We start from the raw sequence: 23,501 nt of genomic DNA, 5'->3' as shown, positions 1-23,501 counted from the left end.
GCAGTACGTTTAGCACTGCTCTTTTCCATTCAGTGTGAAATCAAAAGGTGGCCAAACTCAAACTCCAAAAATATCAAAAAACACCAGAAAAGTGCGCCATATGAAAGAGGGTCTTCTGAGTATGCAATCGCTTTGCAAGAGCAAAAAGCCAAAATTTAAGATGCTATAAACTGATAATCTTTCCCCTATGCAGTTCTCATGTTTATGCATATTCAAACATGGCACATCAAACCCAGGTTAAGTCTATGATGCCATGCTTTTCTTTTTCATGTGGCTCATGTTTGCATGGAAAAGAACAGCGTGAACATATTACTTAACATCTCCTTTTGTGTTTGATGACTAAATTATGATATAATTTTACTAGTGTTAGTGTACAAGGTCGGAAAAATATGGGCAAAGGTTGTACTTTTAGGGGCACAACAGCATGATTTTGGGGAAGTACACTTAAAAAGGCAGCTTTGTACCTTATCTACCCCTAAAATGTGCAAATTAGTACCTTGGGGTAATAGTATGTATCCTTAAGGGACTACTATTTACATTTTAGGGTACTGCCTGTGACGAGTTGTTTTACCGCTATAGGTACTTTATTTATTTATTTTTCCAGAGAGTGTATTACTATGCATAACATAAGCCACTTCCCTTTCAGGACCAGTGGTTTTGTCAAAAAGATAAATTCATAATCTCTCAACAGAGTCTTTCACACTGTAAATGTTTATCTGCATTTCTCTACTTTGCATAATGGCCAGTAAGTAGACACTTGCATTGGTTGTCTTCTTCATAGTTTTGGTTGGCAGGGTAAATCATTGATGTTGTATGAAAACTCCTACAGTATCACATGCACCCTTTTCATCTCTTTTGTGGTGAAAAAAGGTGCTGGGGCCGTGTGAACAAGCCTGCTGTTTGGCCTCCTCTCTTGCTCACTCTCTGTGAGTTTTTAAACTCTGTGTGCACAGAATGAGGAAGTTCACCCTTGTGTTTGTGGCAGCTTCCTTTTTGCAGCTTTCGCCCCTCTAACAGGAAGAGAAAGAAACAGTGAGCCTAGAGCCAGACCGAGCAGGAGCGGCTATCAGTTCTACCATCGCCATGAAACAAACCGTGAGACTCTGAAGGTGGCCTCATGTTGATCTGCTGTTGAAAACTTGCTGGGGACAAAATAACCTGGGTGTCTTCAGACTGAGGAAGGGAATAGTGTTTCGAAAGGATGTTTTCTCACCAGCCATGGTACCATGGCAATATCACTCGGTCTACAGCAGAGGACCTTCTCTCCAAAGCAGGCAAGGATGGGAGCTTCCTCCTGCGGGACAGTGAATCCATACAGGGAGCTTATGCCCTCTGTGTTCTGTGAGTATTGCTGCTGTTCATCTCTGGTAAAGGGGCACATATGCTGGCACTAATATTTAAGACAAAATTTTGGGATCTTTAAGTGTGTTCGAGTAGGTGTGAAGTTAAAATTTTGCAGTGTGTTGGATGATTTGCATTGAGTCAGTCATAAATGCCTCATATAAAACATGCTCTGTTTTGCAGCGTTGGCTATATAACCGTATTTGGGTCAAATATATAAACATTACGGTTTTCGAAATCACATTTTTTAGAAATGGCTTCCTTCTTCCTACTTTGGGTACATATTGTCAAATTAGTTACCAGGTAAAATGTTACTACATAACCTCCTTCCAAAAACTCTATTATTGTTGTTGGTATGAATGAACAAAACCAAGGCCTATTTGCTTGCAAACTGACCACAGTTTCCTTGTATGTGAGTTCAGGTGTGCAAATGTTTCTTTAAATTATGCAATAAAAATAAAAATAACAAAGTTTGCGTTTATGTCCAGTGTGATTCCTTGTACAGTGAAATTTTAACAAACAGTGTTGACTGAGAAGGAAGTTGGCAAGGGGTTTACCATAATTGCTGCTTTCTTCAAAATGGCCCGTTTCACTGTTTATGTTCACTTTGCGATATATATGATATGTTATTCTTGTGTAATTTATGCTGCAGTTATGCAAATTAATGTTTTGACCTTCTCATTCCTTTGCAGCTACCAAAACTGCGTGTATACCTACAGAATATTACCAAATGAGGATAAAAAACTATCAGTCCAGGTAAGAATTCTCAATTTTGTACCTGCAGAAGTTGCTGACATCTGGTGTTTCATTGGCTTGAAGTGAATTGCTCTGCTTTCATACTCACTCAGACAGGTGTTGCGTGCGCTGCAAGACTATTCTGAGCACTGAGGAACTTCTGCTTGTGACGTCAAGTGTTCGAAAGTTGACAGAACTATGTGTTTAGTTGTTTTAGTGAAAATATAAAGCTTTTATGGTGCCCCTGAAAAGTATTTTGAGACCTTTTGAAGCATAAATCACAATTAAAATGATGCCATTTTTATTTATTGGGTGCAAAATATCAGTAAAGTGGCATCTGCAAATATCTAGAGATTTTCGCAAATCTAACTTCACGTTCACTGCTCAATTGTACACCTGTATGTTCTGACAAAAGAAAAATGTTCACATTTTGTCTCCAATTTGAAAAATATGTTGTTTATTTAATCATTAAATATATTGGTTTGTAATTGGGAAGCTACGTTTTAAAATGTTTTGCTCAAGGAAAGTGTGTTTCATTAAAATATATATCTAGGTTTTATTGAAATTAAATTCATAATTTTTTTATTTGACTTAAATGTTCCGTATTTTTTTATTTTTTTTAATTATTTAAATCTTTCTGCAACTCCATTCATTTCCTGGTTGCACTAAAATGGTGGTCAAGCGAAAAAATAATACAATAAACTACAAAGAGCAAACCATATACTGCTAGTCACTTGACAAAACCCTATGCATCTTTATGACTAAAACATCTGGCATCCTACAAGCCATTTACTATCTTGTGCTTGGTAATGAATGCGTGACCTTGTGACAGTTGGCTCTTCAGCTGCCTAAGACTCCCTGAGACTGTTGTGTGGGCATCTTGTCTGTCAAGCTATTATCTATTATGTCCACTGCATTAAAGAAAGCATTAGTGACAGTGCAGCTGCAAAACCAATTGGTGGTTTTATTCGAGCTGTTATACTCGTGACATACAAAATAATGAAAGCAAAATGGGTGACCTTTGACTATAATTTGCATTGTTCTCCCTTAGCGTTACATTTTGCGAAGTAACCTGCACTCAAGGGATGGGGCTAAACTGAAAACTGTTGTACAATGCCCTTCAATGTCTTTCTACCACAGTTCTTCCTCTTTCATGCCTGTGTTGCAGCACAGGCTCAGTTTTAAATTATCCATTAGCGTGGGTGTTAAGCAAGCCACAGGGTTCCTCTTGCACCCTGCCTTGAACGGAAAGTTTTTTTTTAAAAAAGTGTCATATTATTGAATTCGATTTGATCAATTCAATTTAAATACACCATTTGTGCTGACCTTTAAACTGTAGTATGAGAACGTGGAAGGTTTTCATGCTAAGATTACACTTGTCGCTTGTCGGACATCTTTATATCTTTAACATGTTTAAATAAATAAACAAAACGCTGCTATTTTCCCTAACATTTCTTCCTAGCCAAATATATGACTATGAAGAGACTGTCATATTACAGTTAGAGACTATAAGTTGGATATAATATCAGAGGCATATTGATTGGTTTACGGAAGACAAAGTGTGTACTGTACTATATAAAGGTGCATCTAAAAAAATTAGGATATGGTGAAAAAGTGACTTTCAGTGTGAAAGTGAAACTTTTATATATTCTAGATTTATTTCTAGAATATTTACATTTAAGTTTCATTAAGGTTATCATCCCTATCTCTTGTTCTTTGAAACCACAATAATGGGGAAGACTGACTTGGCTTAGCAATGGTCCACAAGACAATCATTGACACCCTCCACAAAGAGGGTAAGTCACAGAAGGTCATTGCTGAAAGGGGTGGCTGTTTACAGAGTGCTGTATCAAAGCATATTAAATGCAAAGTTGACTGGAAGGAAGAAGCTGGGTAGGTAAGGGTGCATAAGCAACAGGAATGACCGCAAGCTTGAGAATACTGTCAAGCAAATCCGATTCAAACACTTGGGAGATCTTCACAAGGAGTGGACTCAGAGTCCAGTAGCTTGAAAAAAAACACTTCTGAATTGTTTTACTTTGTGTAATGACTCTAGAATATATCAAAGTTTAACTTTTTGAAATAAGTTAAAAAAAAAATTTTTTTTCAAGATATTCTATTTTTTTAGATGCACCAGTATGTGCTGAATTTCGATACTGTGTGGTTTTCCACATCAAATACCAATCATTAGATCATTGTTTTTGGTATTTGTTGTAACTATGTATTGGATTGCATAAAATTGGGTCAAAACCTTTGATAAGCATCAAGACTGACTGTAAGTCAATTCAGGTGACTTAGAGCTTATACTCCAAAATCCTTTGAAAACAGTGGCTTATAAAACCTACTTGGCACCAAATGAGCTTTTGCAAGAAATGCATTGTGCAGCTTTTTGTTTCTGACAAAGGAAGAGCAACTAAGAGAGTCATTGGGAGTATTACTGAGGGTGTTTATGCAAATAAGGAGTTTGTATATCGTAAAAGGCCATAAATTTGGTATATCTCATTCAGTCTTCAGAATAGCAAATCATTCTTGTTCATCTTGTTGCAGGCATCAGAGGGTGTTCCTATACGGTTCTTCTCTTTGCTGCCAGATCTGGTCGAGGCATATTACAAGGAGAACATGGGTCTGGTCACACATCTTCAGTATGCTGTGCAGAAAGAGGAGGAGCCAGAGGAGGAACCAGGTAAGTGAATCACAATAAGCTTTGACCATAAGGTTCAAAAATGTAATTTTTTCACTGCATATTATAGTATTATATTTGTATTAGAAATTACAAATTATATTATTACAGACAGCGTTACTTGCAAAACACTTTAAGTCAATGGTTTGATTAAAGAATTTATTTATGTTATTTATTTTTTTCATTAATCTTCATAATTTGTTTGACTCCGTTGTATGTTTGGATACTATTTCAGAGTAAATGTAGGCGTTGAATTTAAATGGTTTCATTCAAGGACACTATTTGTTCAAATCTCCATGTCCACAGAGCCAGTTAGTTTGCCGCCTCAGTTGCCACCCAGGAATATCACATGTAATGAATTTAAAGACAGCTATAGTGACTCATCCAGGGGAACCGATAGGGGAACAGAGCTTGCCCGCCCCTCCATCTCAGACACCTACTTCCAGCGTTTGCAGCAAATCGACATATCAAAGTACAATACGATTTTTTACATTATTCAGCACAATTTCTTGTTAAATACATAATGACTGAATGATTTTGGCTGATTTAGACTGTTAATTTAGAGTCACTGTAGTGAGTAGCATTGTTCTGGCGTGTTAATGATTTTGATGTTTGATATCTAGTCTACCAGAGGACCATCAGAAGTCCATCCAGGAGTATTTCCGCTCTTCTTTGTGTCTGGATGCAGAGCAGGTGCAGAATGGCAACCCGACTTTGCCCAACTTTAAAAAGCTTACACAGAGTATCTGCAAAAACCTAAACAGGTAAAAACAGTCTCAAATGTTGCCCTTATAAGTCCATTTCATATTTAGTCAACTTTAATTTACATTTAATTGTTGTTTTTGTAGTGAAATTGCCCGCACACTTCCGAGTCTTGAGGCACTGCAGAAAGTTTTGGATCAACCGCTGTCTCCTGGAGCTGGGAGGCTAAGGAGTCAGGTCAGTAAGAATGAATCAAACCAGGAAGTGTTGTTCCTGATTTCAAATGTCCACCCTCCTGAAGTGACAGTAGATTCTGTAAGTCACTGTGCAAAAAAAAATAACGATTTTACGAGACAAAAACAAACAAAATAATAATAATAATTGGAGGTAAGAAAATGCAATTAATTTGATTAAAAATATGACCGTTTTTTGTGTGTGTGTGTGTGTGTGTGTGTGTGTGAAACAATAATAGTTTTTGTAATTGATTTTTACTGATTTACACAATTTAGAAGTAAATACTAGATTTCAAAATAAGTTTTATTTGTAGCTAATAAATATTTGAATATTGCATCCAATTTTGAGAGACATTGCTCAATAAACCATTAAGTTATAGACGTTAGAACAAAAACTAAGTATTACAACACTCTGCCATTTCATCTACAGACAAGTAAAGAAATCAATCAATGAGAAAACATACTCAAATATATATAGTGATTTTATTTTATTTTCCCCATAAAGTTCTAAAATATATATCTGTTGGTTTTATTTCTTTTTCAGCTTTCTGGAGATGCAAATCAGTCTGTGGCTTTCAAACTGGAGCAACTGACTAAACTTATATATTCAGTAGAAGACAAGGTATAGCTGTTCTTTGTTTATGGATCACAGCAAACATGACAATGTACTTACTGGAAGCTTTATAATAGACTAACATCACATCTTATTTACAGACCAAGAATGCCGTGTTTGAATCTGTGGGATATGACGCTGGGCACAGAAAGTCACTTATTCCTCCTGTGACATTCGAAGTAAGAAAGTCAATTCAACAATACATATTAAATATAAAGTGGCATATTAACTTTAAATTAAGTGTATGCAAGTATATACATGTGTGTATATATATATATATATATATATATATATATATATATATATATATATATATATATATATAGTTTAATCATTATGTATTCAAAATGAAAGTCATAACCTATTACCTCCTTCCTGCTCCTCGTAATGATGTCATAAAGATGAAAGCATGGACGTTTTCACCGCTGCTGCTTTGCTCTCCAAAACCACATGCAAATTAGAAAGAGTCTAGTTTGCCTATGTGCTAGATAAGCAATGACGTTTGGGTTGGTTGCCTCAGCACACAGTCATCATAGAGATCCTTTATAACACTGTTTTAGGTACAACAGAAATGCTGCACTTCATTTTGCTAATGTTCTTTTCTGTGCTAACAGGTAAAATGCGACTCCCTTGGTATTTCAAACAAAATGTACCTCAAAGTAGATGTGGAAGGTGGGAAGGTTTACTTCAAGAAGTCCAAAGATGGACCTGAGGACAAATATTTTGTGCACAATAAAAGTATGCTGAACCATTTCATCACTAATACAGCCTCACATAATTGAATTTAATGACAATGTTTCAATATTGACGAGTCAGCAGGGCTTTATTGCTAAATAAACCTTGATAGGAAGTCTGGGTCCTCATCCTGAAGGGCTGCGATAATGTGCATTATTTTACCTTATTTTATCATGCAAGACAAGAGAAATCACAGAGAAACAATGGTTTCAAGAGACAGGCACAACTGTCACATATACAGCTTAGTGATGGTCATTGGTCATTATACAAAATCTGTGATGAACCAATCAGAATCTAATATTCCTGAGAGCTGTGTAACCAAAACATATTAACCAATAATTAATGGGAATGCGAATTCTTAATTTCAGTCTTGCAGCTGGTGAAGTCACAGAAGATGCACAACAGACTAGCACTGGTGGTAGAGACAGAGAAGGAAAAAACTCAGCGCAAAGACTTTGTCTTTGATGATACAAAGGTAAAAATCCTACTGCTAATGTTACACTAGTGATGAAAAGCTTTCAGATGGAAGTTTTGTAGGCAGCAACAAAAATGAATATTGTGAGACAAAATATATGTTTCCATATTTTTTACGGGTTTTTAATGTGACCTTGGGTGTAACTGTGTATCTCAAACACATTTTTTTTTTTAGAAAAGAGAAGGCTTCTGCCAGCTTCTACAGCAGATGAAGAACAAGCACTCAGGAAAACCTGAGCCGGATATGATCACCATTTTTGTTGGCACCTGGAACATGGGTAAGATACATTTAGCCTACCTATAAAATTCGTCAAAGTCCTCAATTCAGACTATTTTGGAGCTGAAGCACAAGATAAAAATGCTGTAACACGTTTTTTTTATTTTCTCACTAGCCTACCCTTGTGAAAAATAACACCATATTTTTAAATAGAGTATTTTTTACGGACATAATATACTTTAAAAGAGTCTAGTTAAATGCTAAATAAATTTAATGTTTTTAGACATTTAATGGCATGTTATGTACAAATAAATAAAATGTATTCTAGTTTAAACTTATAATAAATGCAACAACTGCTTTTTTGACCCATATTTTGACCAACTTAAACTGACTTTGAAATATAAGTGTAATATTAAATGTACTGAAATGCATTTAAACTAAAATACACATTAATTGTGTTCATTTCTATGTTATATTATATATTATTTACATAACAAGTTGCAAGCTAGAACATTTAAAATATATTAACTATAAATGTAATGAACACACTACATGTGCTTAAGTGTGTTGTTTACTTCAAGTAAGTGTACTTCTTTAAAGCATGCCAAAATATTATTATTATTATTTAAAATATACTTTAAAATACAACTTTTAATTTGACATTTTTACAAAGTAGACTTTTTAAAAGTGTACACAAGTGTGTTACAAAACAGTCATGCAAGTGCACTCTGTTAAGTACACTTAAAGGCAGGATAAGCGATTTCTGGTAGCCAATGCTGACATTTGAAATCACCAAAACGAACACGCCCCTACCCCGAAAGGTCATGGTCTACACTGTATGCGCCGTGATACAACACAACAAATCCCTGACAGAAAACTGCTGCTGCCGCATTCTATTTTTGACATATTGACACAAATTTCAAATTATTTTCAACTCTGGTCGCTTTGTCGCGTCCAGTGTTCTACATAGACTTTAGCTGTTGCAGTGCGCCGCACATCTGATTTTAACACATTGTAACTCACATATTGGGAAGAAACAAAGCAACCTCAGTGTCCGATCATAGGCCTTCTGCTCCTTGAGTTCTCTCTACTGACATTTACACAGGTCCTACTTCTTGCCTTAAGCCTTCTTTTGTTCTGTAGATGTTTTCCTCTTTTGTTTTTTATCTTTTATCTATGTTTCTGTTGCTCGTCTCAGATAATTTCCGCCCTGTAGACTGAACGCTCTCTCCCCGTCATCATGAGTAGACACGCCCCTTTCTGCTGATTGGCTACAATTTTGTTTTCCTATTCAGCCCGATTCAGTTTTTCAAAGCATTGAAAAAAAAATTACTTAACCTTCCTTTAAGTGGCCTTTTATTTTATTACTATTATACTATCTGCATAGTTTATTTATTTATTTATTTTTATATATACTCTTAAGATCTAAAGTACACTATTGATAAAGAGTAGGCCTTGTATAATATGCTTCTTCCCCTTATTTTTAAGTTCTGACATTTGTGTGGTATAAAATATGAAGTTAACAGTAACTAGAGATGAAGTGAACTGTAAATTTAAGTGAAGTGAATTGTCCATTTAGGAAATGCGAATCCACCACCGAACATCACTTCGTGGTTCCAGTCTAAGGGTCAGGGAAAAACCCACGATGACACAGCCAGTCAAATCCCACATGATATCTATGTGATCGGGACACAGGAGGACCCGCTGGGAGAGAAGGAGTGGATAGAGACAGTTAGGGGAGCCCTTAGAGATATAACCAACATTAGCTTCAAACAAGTAGGTCACACAAAACCCAACATGAAGGCTTTCAGGTGCCTTATGTTGTTTGCATATTATGCTACTGTAGATCATTCTTTTTTCTCAGTGGAGAATTGCCATGCAGTGAATATCTGTTTGATGTGAATATGTTGAATGACGTAGCATGTAAGCCATATGATGACAGCTGTGTGTTTGGTTTTTAACAGATAGCTACTCAGACACTGTGGAGTATAAGGATTGTGGTTCTGGCCAAGCCGGAACACGAGAACCGCTTCTCTCACGTCTTCTCTGACAGTGTTAAGACTGGCATAGCTAATGCTCTGGGTTTGTTTAAAGTTTCTTTTCCTTTAAAAAATCATTAGGTATTGTAAAGCTAGCCACGTACTGCTCTTCCTTGTACATAAAAAGCTGATTGTGTGTGTGTTTGTTTATAGGGAATAAAGGAGCAGTGGGGGTTTCTTTTATGTTTAATAGAACCTCCTTTGGGTTTGTCAACAGTCACCTGACCTCAGGAAGTGAAAAGAAGCTGAGGTAAGTCACAAACCAAAAACCTGTTTGTGTGACAAATGAGACACTGACATATAATACACAAGGATAAGAAATAATTATGAACTTATGACTGTACCCTTTCCAGACGAAACCAGAATTATGTTAGTATTCTGCGTTTTCTGAATCTGGGTGATAAGAAAGTGAATCCTTTTGACATCACACATCGCTTCACACACCTCTTCTGGCTGGGGGATCTGAATTATAGGGTTGACTTACCATCTCAGGTAGGTTCAAACTAATGCGCATCAGCGTGTTCTCAAGCAAATTGCATGTTATAAATAATTGGCATTTTTTTATTCATTGTAAATATACTTGAGCATGTTGCATGTTTTAAATATTTTGCATGTTTTTTTTCTCTTCCTGTTAATTAATAAACTCAAATGTTGCAGGTTTAAAAAAATAAGCATTTGTTTTTCTTTTTGTATATATCAAAGATTGTATTTATATATATATATATATATATGTATTTATATATATATATATATATATATATATATATATATATATATAACATAGTATTTAATGCCTGTCAAATGCAAACACATGACAAATGATCGGCTTATAAAAGAAACTGCTTTTCTCTTTTCTGTTTTGTATCAGATACAGAGGAAATTTTACAACATGTTTTATCACAAAAGTAATACATGCTATAAAACAAATGGCTAGATATCAAGTTGACATGTCCTGCAGTGTTTACTGATTCTTTTATATTTATTATATTTGCTTATATTATGAGCTTATATAAATTGAAAGACATGGAATACTTGTACTTTTATAAATTCGTTTTTCACGTCCATTTATAAAGTCCATTTATAAAGGCCTAGTGGAGATATTTTTATATTTTAACTTCTAAATGAATTTCCACTGAAATTTTAAATCATATAAACAAGTGCCTATAGGTTAAAGAAGAGAAAGCAGTCCAACAAAAACAGGCAAATCCCTGCAATAGCTTGCAAATCATTTTTAAACGTTATACATCAGCTACCCACATTATGATACTTTGAGGCATAAGCTGCCTTTGTGGTTTAGAGAGCGTAGTTGTATTCAGAGCAGCCAGTTCCTCTATTAAGAACAGAGCTGTCACGTACAGCAGCTCCTGACATCAACTGACAGGAAAAGACAGAACCTTTGCATAGTTGTTTGTTTTTTGCAGGAAGCTGAGAACATTGTAATGAAGATCAAACAGCAGCAGTATCAGGAACTCCTGGCTAGAGATCAGCTGAACATAGAGAGAGAAGATGAGAAGGTCTTCTTAGACTACGGTGAGAGCACTTGTGGATAATCTCAACCTGTTCCTTATAATTTCCCAGCTTTTGAAGTTTAGGACAACATGCTGTAAACTGGTGGTTTACTAACTGTAATCCAAATAATTCTTTGAGGTATTTTATTTATTTCTTTGATAGTTTGTATTATCCTTCTTGCCTTTCCAGTGGAGCTAAGCACACTGCCTAAGCTCAAACTACTATAAAGGGAACTATCTACCAAAAATTAGAAAGAACATACACTAGATTGGGGTCAGTAAAATGTTTTTAAACGAAGTCTCTTATTCACATAAAGCATTTATTTTATAAAGAATACAGTAAAAAACGGTCATATTTGAGAAAGCATTACAATTCAAAACAGCTGTTCCCTTTTTTAATATATTTTTAAATGTAATTTATTCCTGTGATGTTAAAGGTGGATTTTCAGCAGCCATTACTCAAGATCCTTCATACATTATTCTAATATGCTGATTCAGTGGAAGAAGTATTTATTGTTATTATCTGTTTATGAAACAGTTGCCTTGTGGGCAGTGTGCCGACATACAGTGCCTATGTGCTACTGACGTCCCGTGTTCGAATGCTGACCTTTCCTGATCCTGCCCCCTCCTCCACTTCACTTCCTGTCCTGTTATAATTAAGGCAAAAATGGCAAAAAAAAAACCCAAACAAGTTATCTTAAAAAAAGAAAACAGTTGTGCTGCTTAGTATTTTTGTGGAAATGGTAATTCTTTTCACGATTATTTTATAGAAAGTTCAAAAGAACTTGAATCCTCTTATGACATTAAAAATCTTTTGACCCATGTTATGCATCCTTGCTGAATAAAAATATTAATTTCTTTATCAAAAAAGATATCCCACTGATGGCACAGTTGCACTTCGGGTGTCCCGAGTTCGAATCCCACCTCTTGGACCTTCCCTGATCCCATCCCCCTCTCTCACTCACAGTCGCTTTGTCATATCTCAACTGTCCTATCATGCAAAAAATGCCCAAAAATATCCTACTGACCCCACATTTTTAAACTACAGAGTAGAAATATGGGTATTTATGGTATATATGCCACAAAGGCACATTATGCCACATTTGATGTAGACTGTAGCTTGATGCTTGTAGCACTTCTTCTCTTTTAAAATCTTTCAGCATCTTCATTTTCATTTTTGACTTCCATCATTTTTCCATTCTGCATGTTTTTGTAGTCAAGACCCCATGCCATAATTTTTAACCTTTGTTTTGTTTTTTACAGTGGAGGAGGAGATAACATTTGCCCCCACTTATCGTTTTGAGAGAGACACACGGGAGAGATATGCCTACACTAAAGCTAAAGCCACCGGGGTACAATGTGAAAGCCATGATCCATGTCAATAATCTTTTTAATTTAGTGATGAAAAATGTTCTTTACATATATATTTGATCTCACAAACAGACAAAATACAACTTGCCTTCATGGTGTGATCGTGTGCTTCGCAAGTCCTACCCTATAGTGCATGTGGTTTGCAACTCATATGGTTAGTTCATTTAGTATAAAATCCAAATTCCGGTAAAATATTAACGCAGTTAAAACATCATTACATTAACCAACATTACTCTTTGACATTTCAGGATGCACTAATGACATCATGACAAGTGACCATTCCCCTATATTTGCCACATTTGACGTTGGTGTGACTTCTCAGTTTGTCTCAAAAAATGGTATGATCATAAAAATATTTCAGTCCTTTCTTTAGATATAGAGCTGTTCCATCCTGCCAGCTGTCTTGTGCTGTTATATTGTTTTTGCTCTTTACAGATCTTTCAAAGGATGCTCAGGGTGCTATAAAAATCATGAACTGCGTGGCCGTTCTTTTGACTAAATCAAAGACCAAGTTCTTCATTGAGTATCACTCAAGTTGCTTGGAGAGTGAGGAGCTAAAGCCATTACGCTTTCAATTATTTTATCATGAATTATCACAAATCATTTGAACCCCCCACTTTGTTTTTTTGTGGGAACAAATAAGCTACAGTAAACATTGACGTTTAAATACTTCCAATTCATTTTCTAGAGTTTGTAAAGAGTCCTGAAGGAGAAAACCAAGAGAACACAGAGGGCTCGATTAAAGTACGATTTAGTGGACAAGTTGAGGTAAACACCTTATTTGGTAAAACATTATAGATGTAAAGCTCAGACACCATGTTTATATTATCTTTAAAATTGCTTTGCAGCTCACGCCCATCATCGCAGACCCAGAATACCTTCTTGATCAGCACATTCTCATCTGCATTAAATCTACAGACTGTGATGAGTCGTATGGTATGTTTACTTAAAATCTGTGAATTCATAAGTTTGTCATTTGAGCTGGCTAGTAGCTCTCATTATTGCTTACTGACCACTTTGCAAACACATCATTTTCTGAATATGGTTCATATCCTGTTTAAAATAGTGATGAGTAGTCAAGATTAAGACTATAACAGAAATCATAGTGTGTCCAAAATCGCTCACTTGTTCATTCGCTCTCTAATCTGCACACGGCAATTGAGTGCACTAGGCAGTAGGAGTGGAAAAAAATGAAGCGAGGCATTTCACACTGACATATTACACTGTTCACTAGAAGACTGGAGCTGATAGTATTTTAATATACTTATATACTTTAATAAACATAATTTATTCTTGTGATGCAAAGCTGAATTTTCAGCATCCTAACGCCAGTCTTCCTTGTCACATGATCCTTCAGAAGTCATTCTAATATGCTGATTTATTATCAATATAGATTTTTGGAATCAAGAGATATTCTCTTCAGGATTCTGTGATTTAAAAAAAAAGTAAGAACAGCATTTATTTATGAAATAAATAATTTGTAGTAATATACACTAAATAATTGTTTAAATAATTAAAATAATAATGATGATAAGGAAGTATATTGTGAGAAAATATTTCTATTTTGAATAATTGCTGTTCTTTTTTACATTTTTTATTCATTAGAATCAAAGAAAAAAGTATCAGAGGTTCAAAAAAAAAAAAGCATATTGTTAATAAATCAGAATGATTTCTGAAGGATAATGTGACACTGTAGACTGGAGTAATGGATAATGAAAAGTCAGCTTTGCATCACATGAATAAATTACATTTTACTGTGAAGAAAATAGAACACACTTATTTTGTAATAATATTTCACAATATTTTTTTTTTTTTTCTGTATTTTTGATGATTGAGTATTCCGAATATAAGCTGCTAACATGACTCAAAATTCTGATTAATACAGTCATATGCCATTTGTCACATTCAGATTTCAAGAAACTTAATCTGGTCATTGCATGTGTGAAAATGATGCTTACATAATTTGCAGTGAGACAATAATTCTCATTAGTATTGGAATATGCTTATGCATGTTAACGATCACGTTGTGACCTCTCTGTAGGTGAGGGTTGTGTGGCTCTGCGTTCTGCTGAAAACTCCTACACTGAGTTCAGTATCAAACTCACACATCACGGTGAGCGCACAGGTGTGCTAACAGGTGGCATTCAACTTCCCAAATCTGATGGAAAACAGACAGAGAAGCTGTATGGTGAGTGCACAGTCTGTTTCTGTACAACAGTGCCAGTTCAAAATTGTGCTATAAGTATCGAGGCTGTGTTCCTTTCCTCAAGATTATGTTTCTTTATTCCAGATTTCATCAAAGTCGGAGATGACCCAGGAGCTGGTAAAGGCAAATCAGGAGAGAATACCAAAATGTAAAATATTTTAATTTTCCCTCTTTTTCACTTTGACATTCTTCACAAATTGACAAATTTGATTATTCTTGTACAACCCGAATTCCGGAAAAGTTGGGACGTTTTTTAAATTTTAATAAAATGAAAACTAAAAGACTTTCAAATCACATGAGCCACTATTTTATTCACAATAGAACATAGATAACATAGCAAATGTTTAAACTGAGAAAGTTTACAATTTTATGCACAAAATGAGCTCATTTCAATTTTGATTTCTGCTACAGGTCTCAAAATAGTTGGGACGGGGCATGTTTACCATGGTGTAGCATCTCCTTTTCTTTTCAAAACAGTTTGAAGACGTCTGGGCATTGAGGCTATGAGTTGCTGGAGTTTTGCTGTTGGAATTTGGTCCCATTCTTGCCTTATATAGGTTTCCAGCTGCTGAAGAGTTCGTGGTCGTCTTTGACGTATTTTTCGTTTAATGATGCGCCAAATGTTCTCTATAGGTGAAAGATCTGGACTGCAGGCAGGCCAGGTTGGCACCCGGACTCTTCTACGACGAAGCCATGCTGTTATTATAGCTGCAGTATGTGGTTTTGCATTGTCCTGATGAAATAAATAAGGCCTTCTCTGAAATAGACGTTGTTTGGAGGGAAGCATATGTTGCTCTAAAACCTTTATATACCTTTCAGCATTCACAGAGCCTTCCAAAACATGCAAGCTGCCCATACCGTATGCACTTATGCACCCCCATACCATCAGAGATGCTGGCTTTTGAACTGAACGCTGATAACATGCTGGAAGGTCTCCCTCCTCTTTAGCCCGGAGGACACGGCGTCCGTGATTTCCAACAAGAATGTCAAAATTGGACTCGTCTGACCATAAAACACTATTCCACTTTGAAATAGTCCATTTTAAATGAGCCTTGGCCCACAGGACACGACGGCGCTTCTGGACCATGTTCACATATGGCTTCCTTTTTGCATGATAGAGCTTTAGTTGGCATCTGCTGATGGCACGGCGGATTGTGTTTACCGACAGTGGTTTCTGAAAGTATTCCTGGGCCCATTTAGTAATGTCATTGACACAATCATGCTGATGAGTGATGCAGTGTCGTCTGAGAGCCCGAAGACCACGGGCATCCAATAAAGGTCTCCGGCCTTGTCCCTTACGCACAGAGATTTCTCCAGTTTCTCTGAATCTTTTGATGATGTTATGCACTGTAGATGATGAGATTTGCAAAGCCTTTGCAATTTGACGTTGAGGAACATTGTTTTTAAAGTTTTCCGCAATTTTTTTACGCAGTCTTTCACAGATTGGAGAGCCTCTGCCCATCTTTACTTCTGAGAGACTCTGCTTCTCTAAGACAAAGCTTTTATAGCTAATCATGTTACAGACCTGATATCAATTAACTTAATTAATCACTAGATGTTCTCCCAGCTGAATCTTTTCAAAACTGCTTGCTTTTTTAGCCATTTGTTGCCCCCGTGCCAACTTTTTTGAGACCTGTAGCAGGCATTAAAATTTAAATGAGCTAATTAAGTGGATAAAAGTGTAAAATTTCTCAGTTTAAACATTTGCTACGTTATCTATGTTCTATTGTGAATAAAATATTGGCTCATGTGATTTGAAATTCCTTTAGTTTTCATTTTATTAAAATTTAAAAAACGTCCCAACTTTTCCGGAATTCGGGTTGTAGAAATAACTAACTCTGACATTCTTTGATAGGTCTTCTGATATTAGTAACCCCAGTTATATGGGCGTAGGCTACAAGAGCAATAACCAGGCAGACAGGAGCCCCGGCAACATTGTGTCCCCAAGAACAGTGGCATCCTCAAAAGACATGACACATGGCAATCTCTCCCCAAAAAAGAGTACATCCAGCCCAACTACAAAGACATCAAACCCTATGTAAGTATTCACCTCACTGTGTCATTTGCTTCCAGTTATTTTTAGCAGTACAAAACAGCTTGATATTGGCAAACTAGTATATCTCATCATATTATTTTAATGTATTGTCATAATTGTAAACACACTGGTTTTGCCGTGGTTACTCTTTTAGTTATTTACCTACAGTATAGTGGCTAATGATTTGGAAATCTCACATTCACAGAAAACAGCTTAATTGCAAAAAATGTGGATATATAGACATATATTTTTTTATCTCCTTTATCTCGTCATTATGTCCTTTATGTCATCTGACAAATGTTTTTGATTTAGACAAATATAGCAAAGGTTATTCCTTGCCATTATGTAGCACTCACTTGTAGTTAATAATTAAAAGCACTTAGTTTAATAACACTGTAACATAATACACAAAACTAATAACACAAATTTAAAAATGAATTATTTTTCATATTGTATATTAGAATGTTGTCTTGCCTAAATTCATTTAGGATAGCATTCAAAAATATATATTTTAGTTTTTAGTCTTTTGTTTTGAATTTTATAGTAAAAATAGTATAGAATTTTCATATCTGTCTTTAATTTGTTCTCAGCCTTGACAGAAAAAGCCACAATTTTAATAATGCATCTCTTATATTTTTTTTATTTATACATACAATTTTCTGTCCGTTTGAATTCTAAAATGTTGATCTGTTACTAATACCAATTAAAATATTATTTTTTGATTAGTGTTTGTTATAAGTAGAGCTGACAGTTTGAATCATTAAAAGGGATTATCGATTGATCTTCTTTGTGGTTATTTTTGGTTTTAGATCTGAGGATGGGCAGCCTCCAGAGATGTTTGACAATCCCCTTTATGGCTCAATGAGTTCATCACGAGGAAGTAAGGACCATCTCCCTCCTCCAGATGCTCACTTCTGCTTTCCCAAAACAGACCTGGATGCTGACCGTCAGCACCCTGTTCCAACCCCTCGCTTCCGCTCTTTCACCTGTTCAGAAACCAAACCCCAGTCATCATCAGCCACAAACACCATGAGCAGTGGTCTGCAGCCCCAGAACATCACCAAGAAGCCAGTGGTGCCTTCTCGCTCTGAAGGGGGCACGACTGGGCCTAATAGACCTCCGGTGCCTATAAAGTCTCGCCCTGGTCAGCCACAAGAGCCTCAACCAAAGCCCAGAGACTACAGAGACAGCTCTGAGCTTCCATCCAAGTTACGGCAGCAAACCAGACAAGGCCAACCCAAAGACGGTATGATAACTACAGTATATGTGCCACATTCCTTCTTTGTGAAAACAGTAGTTTAGGGGTCTCGAAACCCATTTGTCAACTGACAGCGAGCTGCTAGGGCTGTGTGTAAACCGCTCTATTGATTATAATGCTTTGAAATAATGTATATTTGTGAAATTTGCCTTTATATGAAATATTTATTTAAATACCTTTCTCTTCTCATTCAATTTCAATGTCTGTCGTCAGGGCATCATGAGACACAACAGCCACAACTGAAGATGGGTCGGCCATTAAAATGAGTTCCTACTGATGTGTCGTGGCAGGAGAGCTGTCAGCGCTGGCGTGAGCTTCACATCTGATACTTGAGACTCTGTAGTACTGGGCAAAAGACATAAGCTTCTTTATCTCTGAGTACTAAAATGAATAAATGTATAAACAATAGCAAGACAAAAATCTTAGATATTAATTTTAAATTGATGAATGTTTTACAGGTTGAATGTCACTGCATAGTCATACATAGAGCAATCATTTCTATCAGCCTCTGTTTAAACATTGCATGTTGCTTAAAAACATTATTAAAGAGAGAAGAGTGAACGGTTGTAATCGTATAATAAAACCAAGTGTTGTACAGTCATTGATTTCTTTATTTGTTGATCTGTTAAAAATTCCCTTTAGTTTATCGGTCAGCTTTAGGCCACCAATAGTTGTTTTTACAAATCCAAGCAGTGTATCACTTTTCAGAATTACACATTTTCCATTTTTCCCTCTTTTCATCGTGTTTACAGCATATGGCACTGCAGAGCTTATATTGTAAATAACAAGGAACAATAATCAGTCTTGCTTCTCCGATTCAAATTAGACCAATATACCATGTCACCTATATCACCAAATAAATAAATAAAAAAGTTAGGACTAGTGCTGAAGAAAAAAAGAACTACTTGACTATATTGAAAGGCTGCTCTAAGAAGGCGAAAGTTAACAATAATTTTGCCCGTGTTTTTTTATTATTTGTCTCCATCTGCTGGTGAAAGGGTGAATCACCAGAGATTCTGCTTTTAAAGGAGGGCCTATAGGACAAAGGGATGTACGTTTTCTAGTAAAGCCGTGTGGACACCGTGAAAGTTCATTTTCTGGCATCCTTTAATTATAAATTATATAAAAGAAAGAATTAAAAAAAAATCGTAAATAGACCTCTTCCGTATTTGTGAGGCATTTTCCGCGATGCGTACAGAAGACGCAGACATTCCTCCACCAATGGGCGCGTTACATCTTCAGTCGTCTAGCCAATAGAAGGACGACGTGAAGAACCCGGCAGCTCTCTTTGAAAACGTATGTAATCTGAAGCACAAAACCGCGTGAAAATGGTAAGTGTTGTTGTTTAGCAATAACAAACAGTGTTTTCTGTAAAAAATAAAAAATACACAATTTTGCAGCGACTAAATAAACCTGTTTGTAATATTTAAAATGTATTATTATTTACTGCACACAGCTGTTGGTGAGGATTTAATAATGGCAGCCTGCTAACGGCTAGCTAACTTGTCCAATCGCAAACAATTTAACTTTATTGATATTCTTTTAATTAAATTTCAAGTCGACACCGTCTATTTATTTTAATACCTTGGTATTTATGTTTTGGAATAGAGTAATTTAGAGCCAGTAAGTGCTTTTGGTGTATATAATTAGATGGCTTCGCTAATTGTGTATAACGGTGAACTGTATTTCACATCTTAAATCACATTTCAAATCGTTAATTGTATTGTTGTTATATCAGGCCTTCATTTAAATGTAACATTCAAACATTTAATTCCTCAGCTCTTCTACTCGTTCTTCAAGTCCTTGGTAGGCAAAGATGTTGTGGTGGAGCTCAAGAATGACCTGAGGTAACCTTAAGCACTTTTCTTTAAATATATCACAAACTTTTAAAATGTAGTAACGTTATGTGCCCCGTGTAATTTATGTGGTAACTCATAACATTCTTAATGTCAATTTTGCAGCATTTGTGGAACACTACACTCAGTTGATCAGGTATGGGTGCACATTCTGCTTTGAAACGTAAGCAAATATTGAGTGAATTTGAGTTCAAAATGAAACGTGTTCTCCCTTCACAGTATCTGAACATCAAACTGACAGATATCAGTGTCACTGATCCAGAGAAATATCCGCACATGGTGAGAACCTGTCAAGTGTGTTCTTTGTTATAGATAAGGAAGTGTGCGTACTATTTAAACCCGATCACTGAGTAGATTGATAAAGAGAAGTAAAACTTAAATAGCAGAAAAGAACACTTGTCTGGTCTGTACCTGGAACCTCAGCAGCTTGAGTCTGTCATGTATGAAATGTCATATCGAGTCTGAACAGATGAACACCTTCAGGAGAACAATGTCTATATATGACTCTTTATTATTGTTTTGATTTTTTTAGTTGTCGGTGAAGAACTGCTTTATCCGTGGATCAGTAGTGCGATATGTTCAGCTTCCTGCAGATGAGGTGGACACACAGCTGCTACAGGATGCTGCACGCAAAGAAGCTATGCAACAGAAACAATAATGTTTACATTTGAGAATAGTTTTTTGTTGGGCTGTTCACAAGCATCATTTGTGGAGCCTTGTAGATTTTTTTTGTTCCTACCTGAATTTTATGTAAAGTTTGGATTTCTTCCCCTAAATATTCATTTACCTCTGTTGTCATGAGGGCCATTACTGAGAGGGAAGGACTTTTTTGAGTTAGTATTGGTTTTGTGCTTTGAATAATGTTTGGAAGGTTATGTATTGCATTCAAATTACTTTTATTTTAGTCAAGTTCTTCAACCTACTAATACAGGAATAAAGTATTTGCTTTCACGTCTACTTTTGTTATTGTAGTTCAACCATTAAAAATAAAAATTGCTGTGTTCAAATTCGTATACTGTCTGAGAAAATACTTGTGATGAATATGTCGTTTTTTTACAGTGTTAAAGTACAGCTATTATGGATTTTTAAATATTATCTTTCATGTAGTGTGTAACCGCTCTAAGTGAATGAAAACATCCTGCAAAGTTCTAAATCTGAAAGTGCACTGTGTATAAAGTTATTAGCTGTGATGCACTATATACTCAACCATGTGGTGTTATTTTGTCATTCATAATCAGAGTCTGATAGCCCTCTGCTGCTGGGGACTCCTAAAACCAAAATATAAACCTTTCATTGCCCATAATAGGGGCACTTTAAAAATAAATGTTTCAAGTCTGAGTACTCCCATCCTGCAGAGTTCAGCTTCAACCCCAATCAAATACACGGAAAACATGTTGAAGAGCCCATGGTTACTTGAAACAGACCAGTTTGTTTGAGTAGGGTTTGAACCATAGACTGTATAAGGTTTGAACTGAAGTCTCCAGGTAGCTCACAAGGTTGAAGACCACTAATATAAAAAATGCCTTTTTTTAACAGTTGTAAATTATTTGTTTTCAGTCATATGAATATAACCTGGATGTAGACCCCCGGGGGCCAGTGATACGGCCTGCAAATGCAAAAAGTCCCAAAATTTGACCGGCCATATCATGTGACCAACCAGTGTCACTTGCGTTGCTTCATTTTCCATTCACATGTCCTCCCATGGCCTGGTGCAATAGTTAAGTGTCCATATGTGCACTTAAGAACCTTATTGGGAGATTACTTTTTAACCACTTCTTTATAAATACTTTGAATTTGGACAATTTACTTATCTCACATACAGTTTTTGGCCTAGCCTACTATATATAGTAGGGAAGTATCTGATAAATCTTATGCTGTTTAATTGTTTAAAAGCACAATGCCAAGTAGCTTCCAACCATTTAAAATAGATATAGAACTCCACTACACTGTACAAAGGGAAATTAAACACTAAAAGTACTGTGGGCAGTGGATAAGATTGTTTATTGACATTTCTTGCTATCAAGAAGAAATAATAACCACATTTTAACTCTCAAATTTATACATTTTAGTGTGTTAATGTTATGAGCACCTTTTAACATTTTTTCGGACGATTTGCTCATTATCTCACCAATTAATTTAAAATCTGTTCAAATTGAGACAAATTGCTGTCAGCTGTTTGTTGATTTTCCATTTGAGGCCTTACTGATACGCTCGCAGGTTACGTTGAACTTGAACAGATACAGAGTTTAATGAGGATGGTAGGTGGTATTTTTTTCTTTTTCATAACACAGTTTATGGTTCTTAAAAAACTCGGCGTTTTGACGTTCCGCGTCATTTCGAGTTCAGAGCGTCCCTGGTATACACAAATATAGGCCATGTTTGGCAACATTTTATTACAACTACTTTTCTCGATTTTGTTTGTCTGTTCGTGTTTATCACCAAGGTTTATTACAATTACTACCCTGTGGTATTTGAAAAGCACTGACCTTGTCATGAACTGGGGACTGTATTGATATCTGATACAGCAGACAGGTTCCAATGGTGCTAGTCTGTGTTTTCAGGAGAAATGCATGAATGATAGCTTTGACGTGGATGAGTGTTGCTCTGAGCTGCACCACTGCAAAGTAAGTTTAAAGATGGATAAGCAAGTTTGTCAATTATTTAATTATTTGAAAAGTCTAAGTTTTACGTTCCTTGTCTTGATGGCCGTTTTTTTTGTCAATTAGATGGACGAATGCGTTGCCAAGAGTTCTCTAAACTCCTTACTCAAAGAACTGTTAGATGAAAAGGTGTCTTTTTTTTTTCTAAACTCCTTTTTAAATTGCTTTTATTTTTCTTCAGTGATCCACTTTTTTTTTGTTTCTTAGATTTCTACTCAGAGGAAAAATCATTGGATTCTTGGCCCTGAGGACCTCAATGATACTATTGTTTATGATTTTGAGATTAAAGAAGCGGCCTGAGTTTTGTATTAATGCCTCCACACTTTTACCTGTGAATAAATGTTGTAGGTGAAAGTGCAGTTTTTAAAAATCACATGAGCTAATAGTAACTTGTAAATAAAGTGTGAATGTATTTACATGCTCTGTGAAAGTGTCTGTGTATTTGTGAAGTCCTCACTATTCAAAAATGTCCTCTCTTATGTAGTGAAACTTGTTGAACCAATAGTGAGCTTTAGTAGTTTAGAAGCCATGAAACAAACATGGGTTTATGTAGGCCTATGCCATATTTTAGAGACAAATTTGTACTTTGTCACAAACTGACACAACCAACATTCAGTGATTTTTGTTATTATTTGTAGATGCCGTATTGTAAGAACATTTTCAGTTATAGTTAGGTTATAGCTGCTATATATGAAAATAGTTTTTTGAATGGATAAATGTAAGTAAATCTGCAGTGTTGAGGAAAGTTACTTTTAAAAGTAATGCATTACAATATTGTTACTGCTGCCTAAAATGCGTTACATTTTTAAATCAGGGCACGTCTTGCTGGTTAATATAA

At 35.8% G+C, this 23,501-nt stretch overlaps 2 protein-coding genes across 2 annotated transcripts; both read left to right on the top strand.

The window, feature by feature from the left end:
• The first annotated feature begins 1,024 nt into the window (after positions 1–1,024).
• LOC132161227 (phosphatidylinositol 3,4,5-trisphosphate 5-phosphatase 1-like) lies at positions 1,025–18,748 on the top strand. The gene is made up of 27 exons (XM_059571145.1): positions 1,025–1,341; positions 2,034–2,097; positions 4,624–4,759; positions 5,063–5,228; positions 5,380–5,520; positions 5,605–5,695; positions 6,236–6,313; positions 6,406–6,483; positions 6,919–7,042; positions 7,408–7,514; positions 7,689–7,791; positions 9,310–9,506; positions 9,695–9,812; positions 9,923–10,019; positions 10,123–10,261; positions 11,191–11,299; positions 12,541–12,629; positions 12,721–12,802; positions 12,897–12,986; positions 13,084–13,194; positions 13,337–13,416; positions 13,497–13,584; positions 14,690–14,836; positions 14,939–15,002; positions 16,710–16,892; positions 17,699–18,135; positions 18,361–18,748. The coding sequence occupies exons 1-27, from the start codon at positions 1,202–1,204 to the stop codon at positions 18,411–18,413; spliced, it is 3,312 nt and encodes a 1,103-aa protein (XP_059427128.1). The 5' UTR covers positions 1,025–1,201; the 3' UTR covers positions 18,414–18,748.
• Positions 18,749–19,336: 588 nt separating this feature from the next.
• LOC132161228 (U6 snRNA-associated Sm-like protein LSm2) lies at positions 19,337–20,954 on the top strand. Its single transcript, XM_059571146.1, has 5 exons — positions 19,337–19,478; positions 19,927–19,994; positions 20,109–20,139; positions 20,223–20,282; positions 20,536–20,954. Exons 1-5 carry the CDS (start codon positions 19,476–19,478, stop codon positions 20,659–20,661), a joined length of 288 nt encoding a protein of 95 aa, XP_059427129.1. The 5' UTR covers positions 19,337–19,475; the 3' UTR covers positions 20,662–20,954.
• The last annotated feature ends 2,547 nt before the right edge of the window (positions 20,955–23,501 follow it).

Source organism: Carassius carassius, chromosome 17, assembly GCF_963082965.1.
Source record: "Carassius carassius chromosome 17, fCarCar2.1, whole genome shotgun sequence".
In the NCBI taxonomy this organism is placed as follows: domain Eukaryota; kingdom Metazoa; phylum Chordata; class Actinopteri; order Cypriniformes; family Cyprinidae; genus Carassius; species Carassius carassius.
The sequence above is the reverse complement of the archived record's forward strand: the minus strand, read 5'-3'. Positions and strand labels throughout refer to the sequence as shown.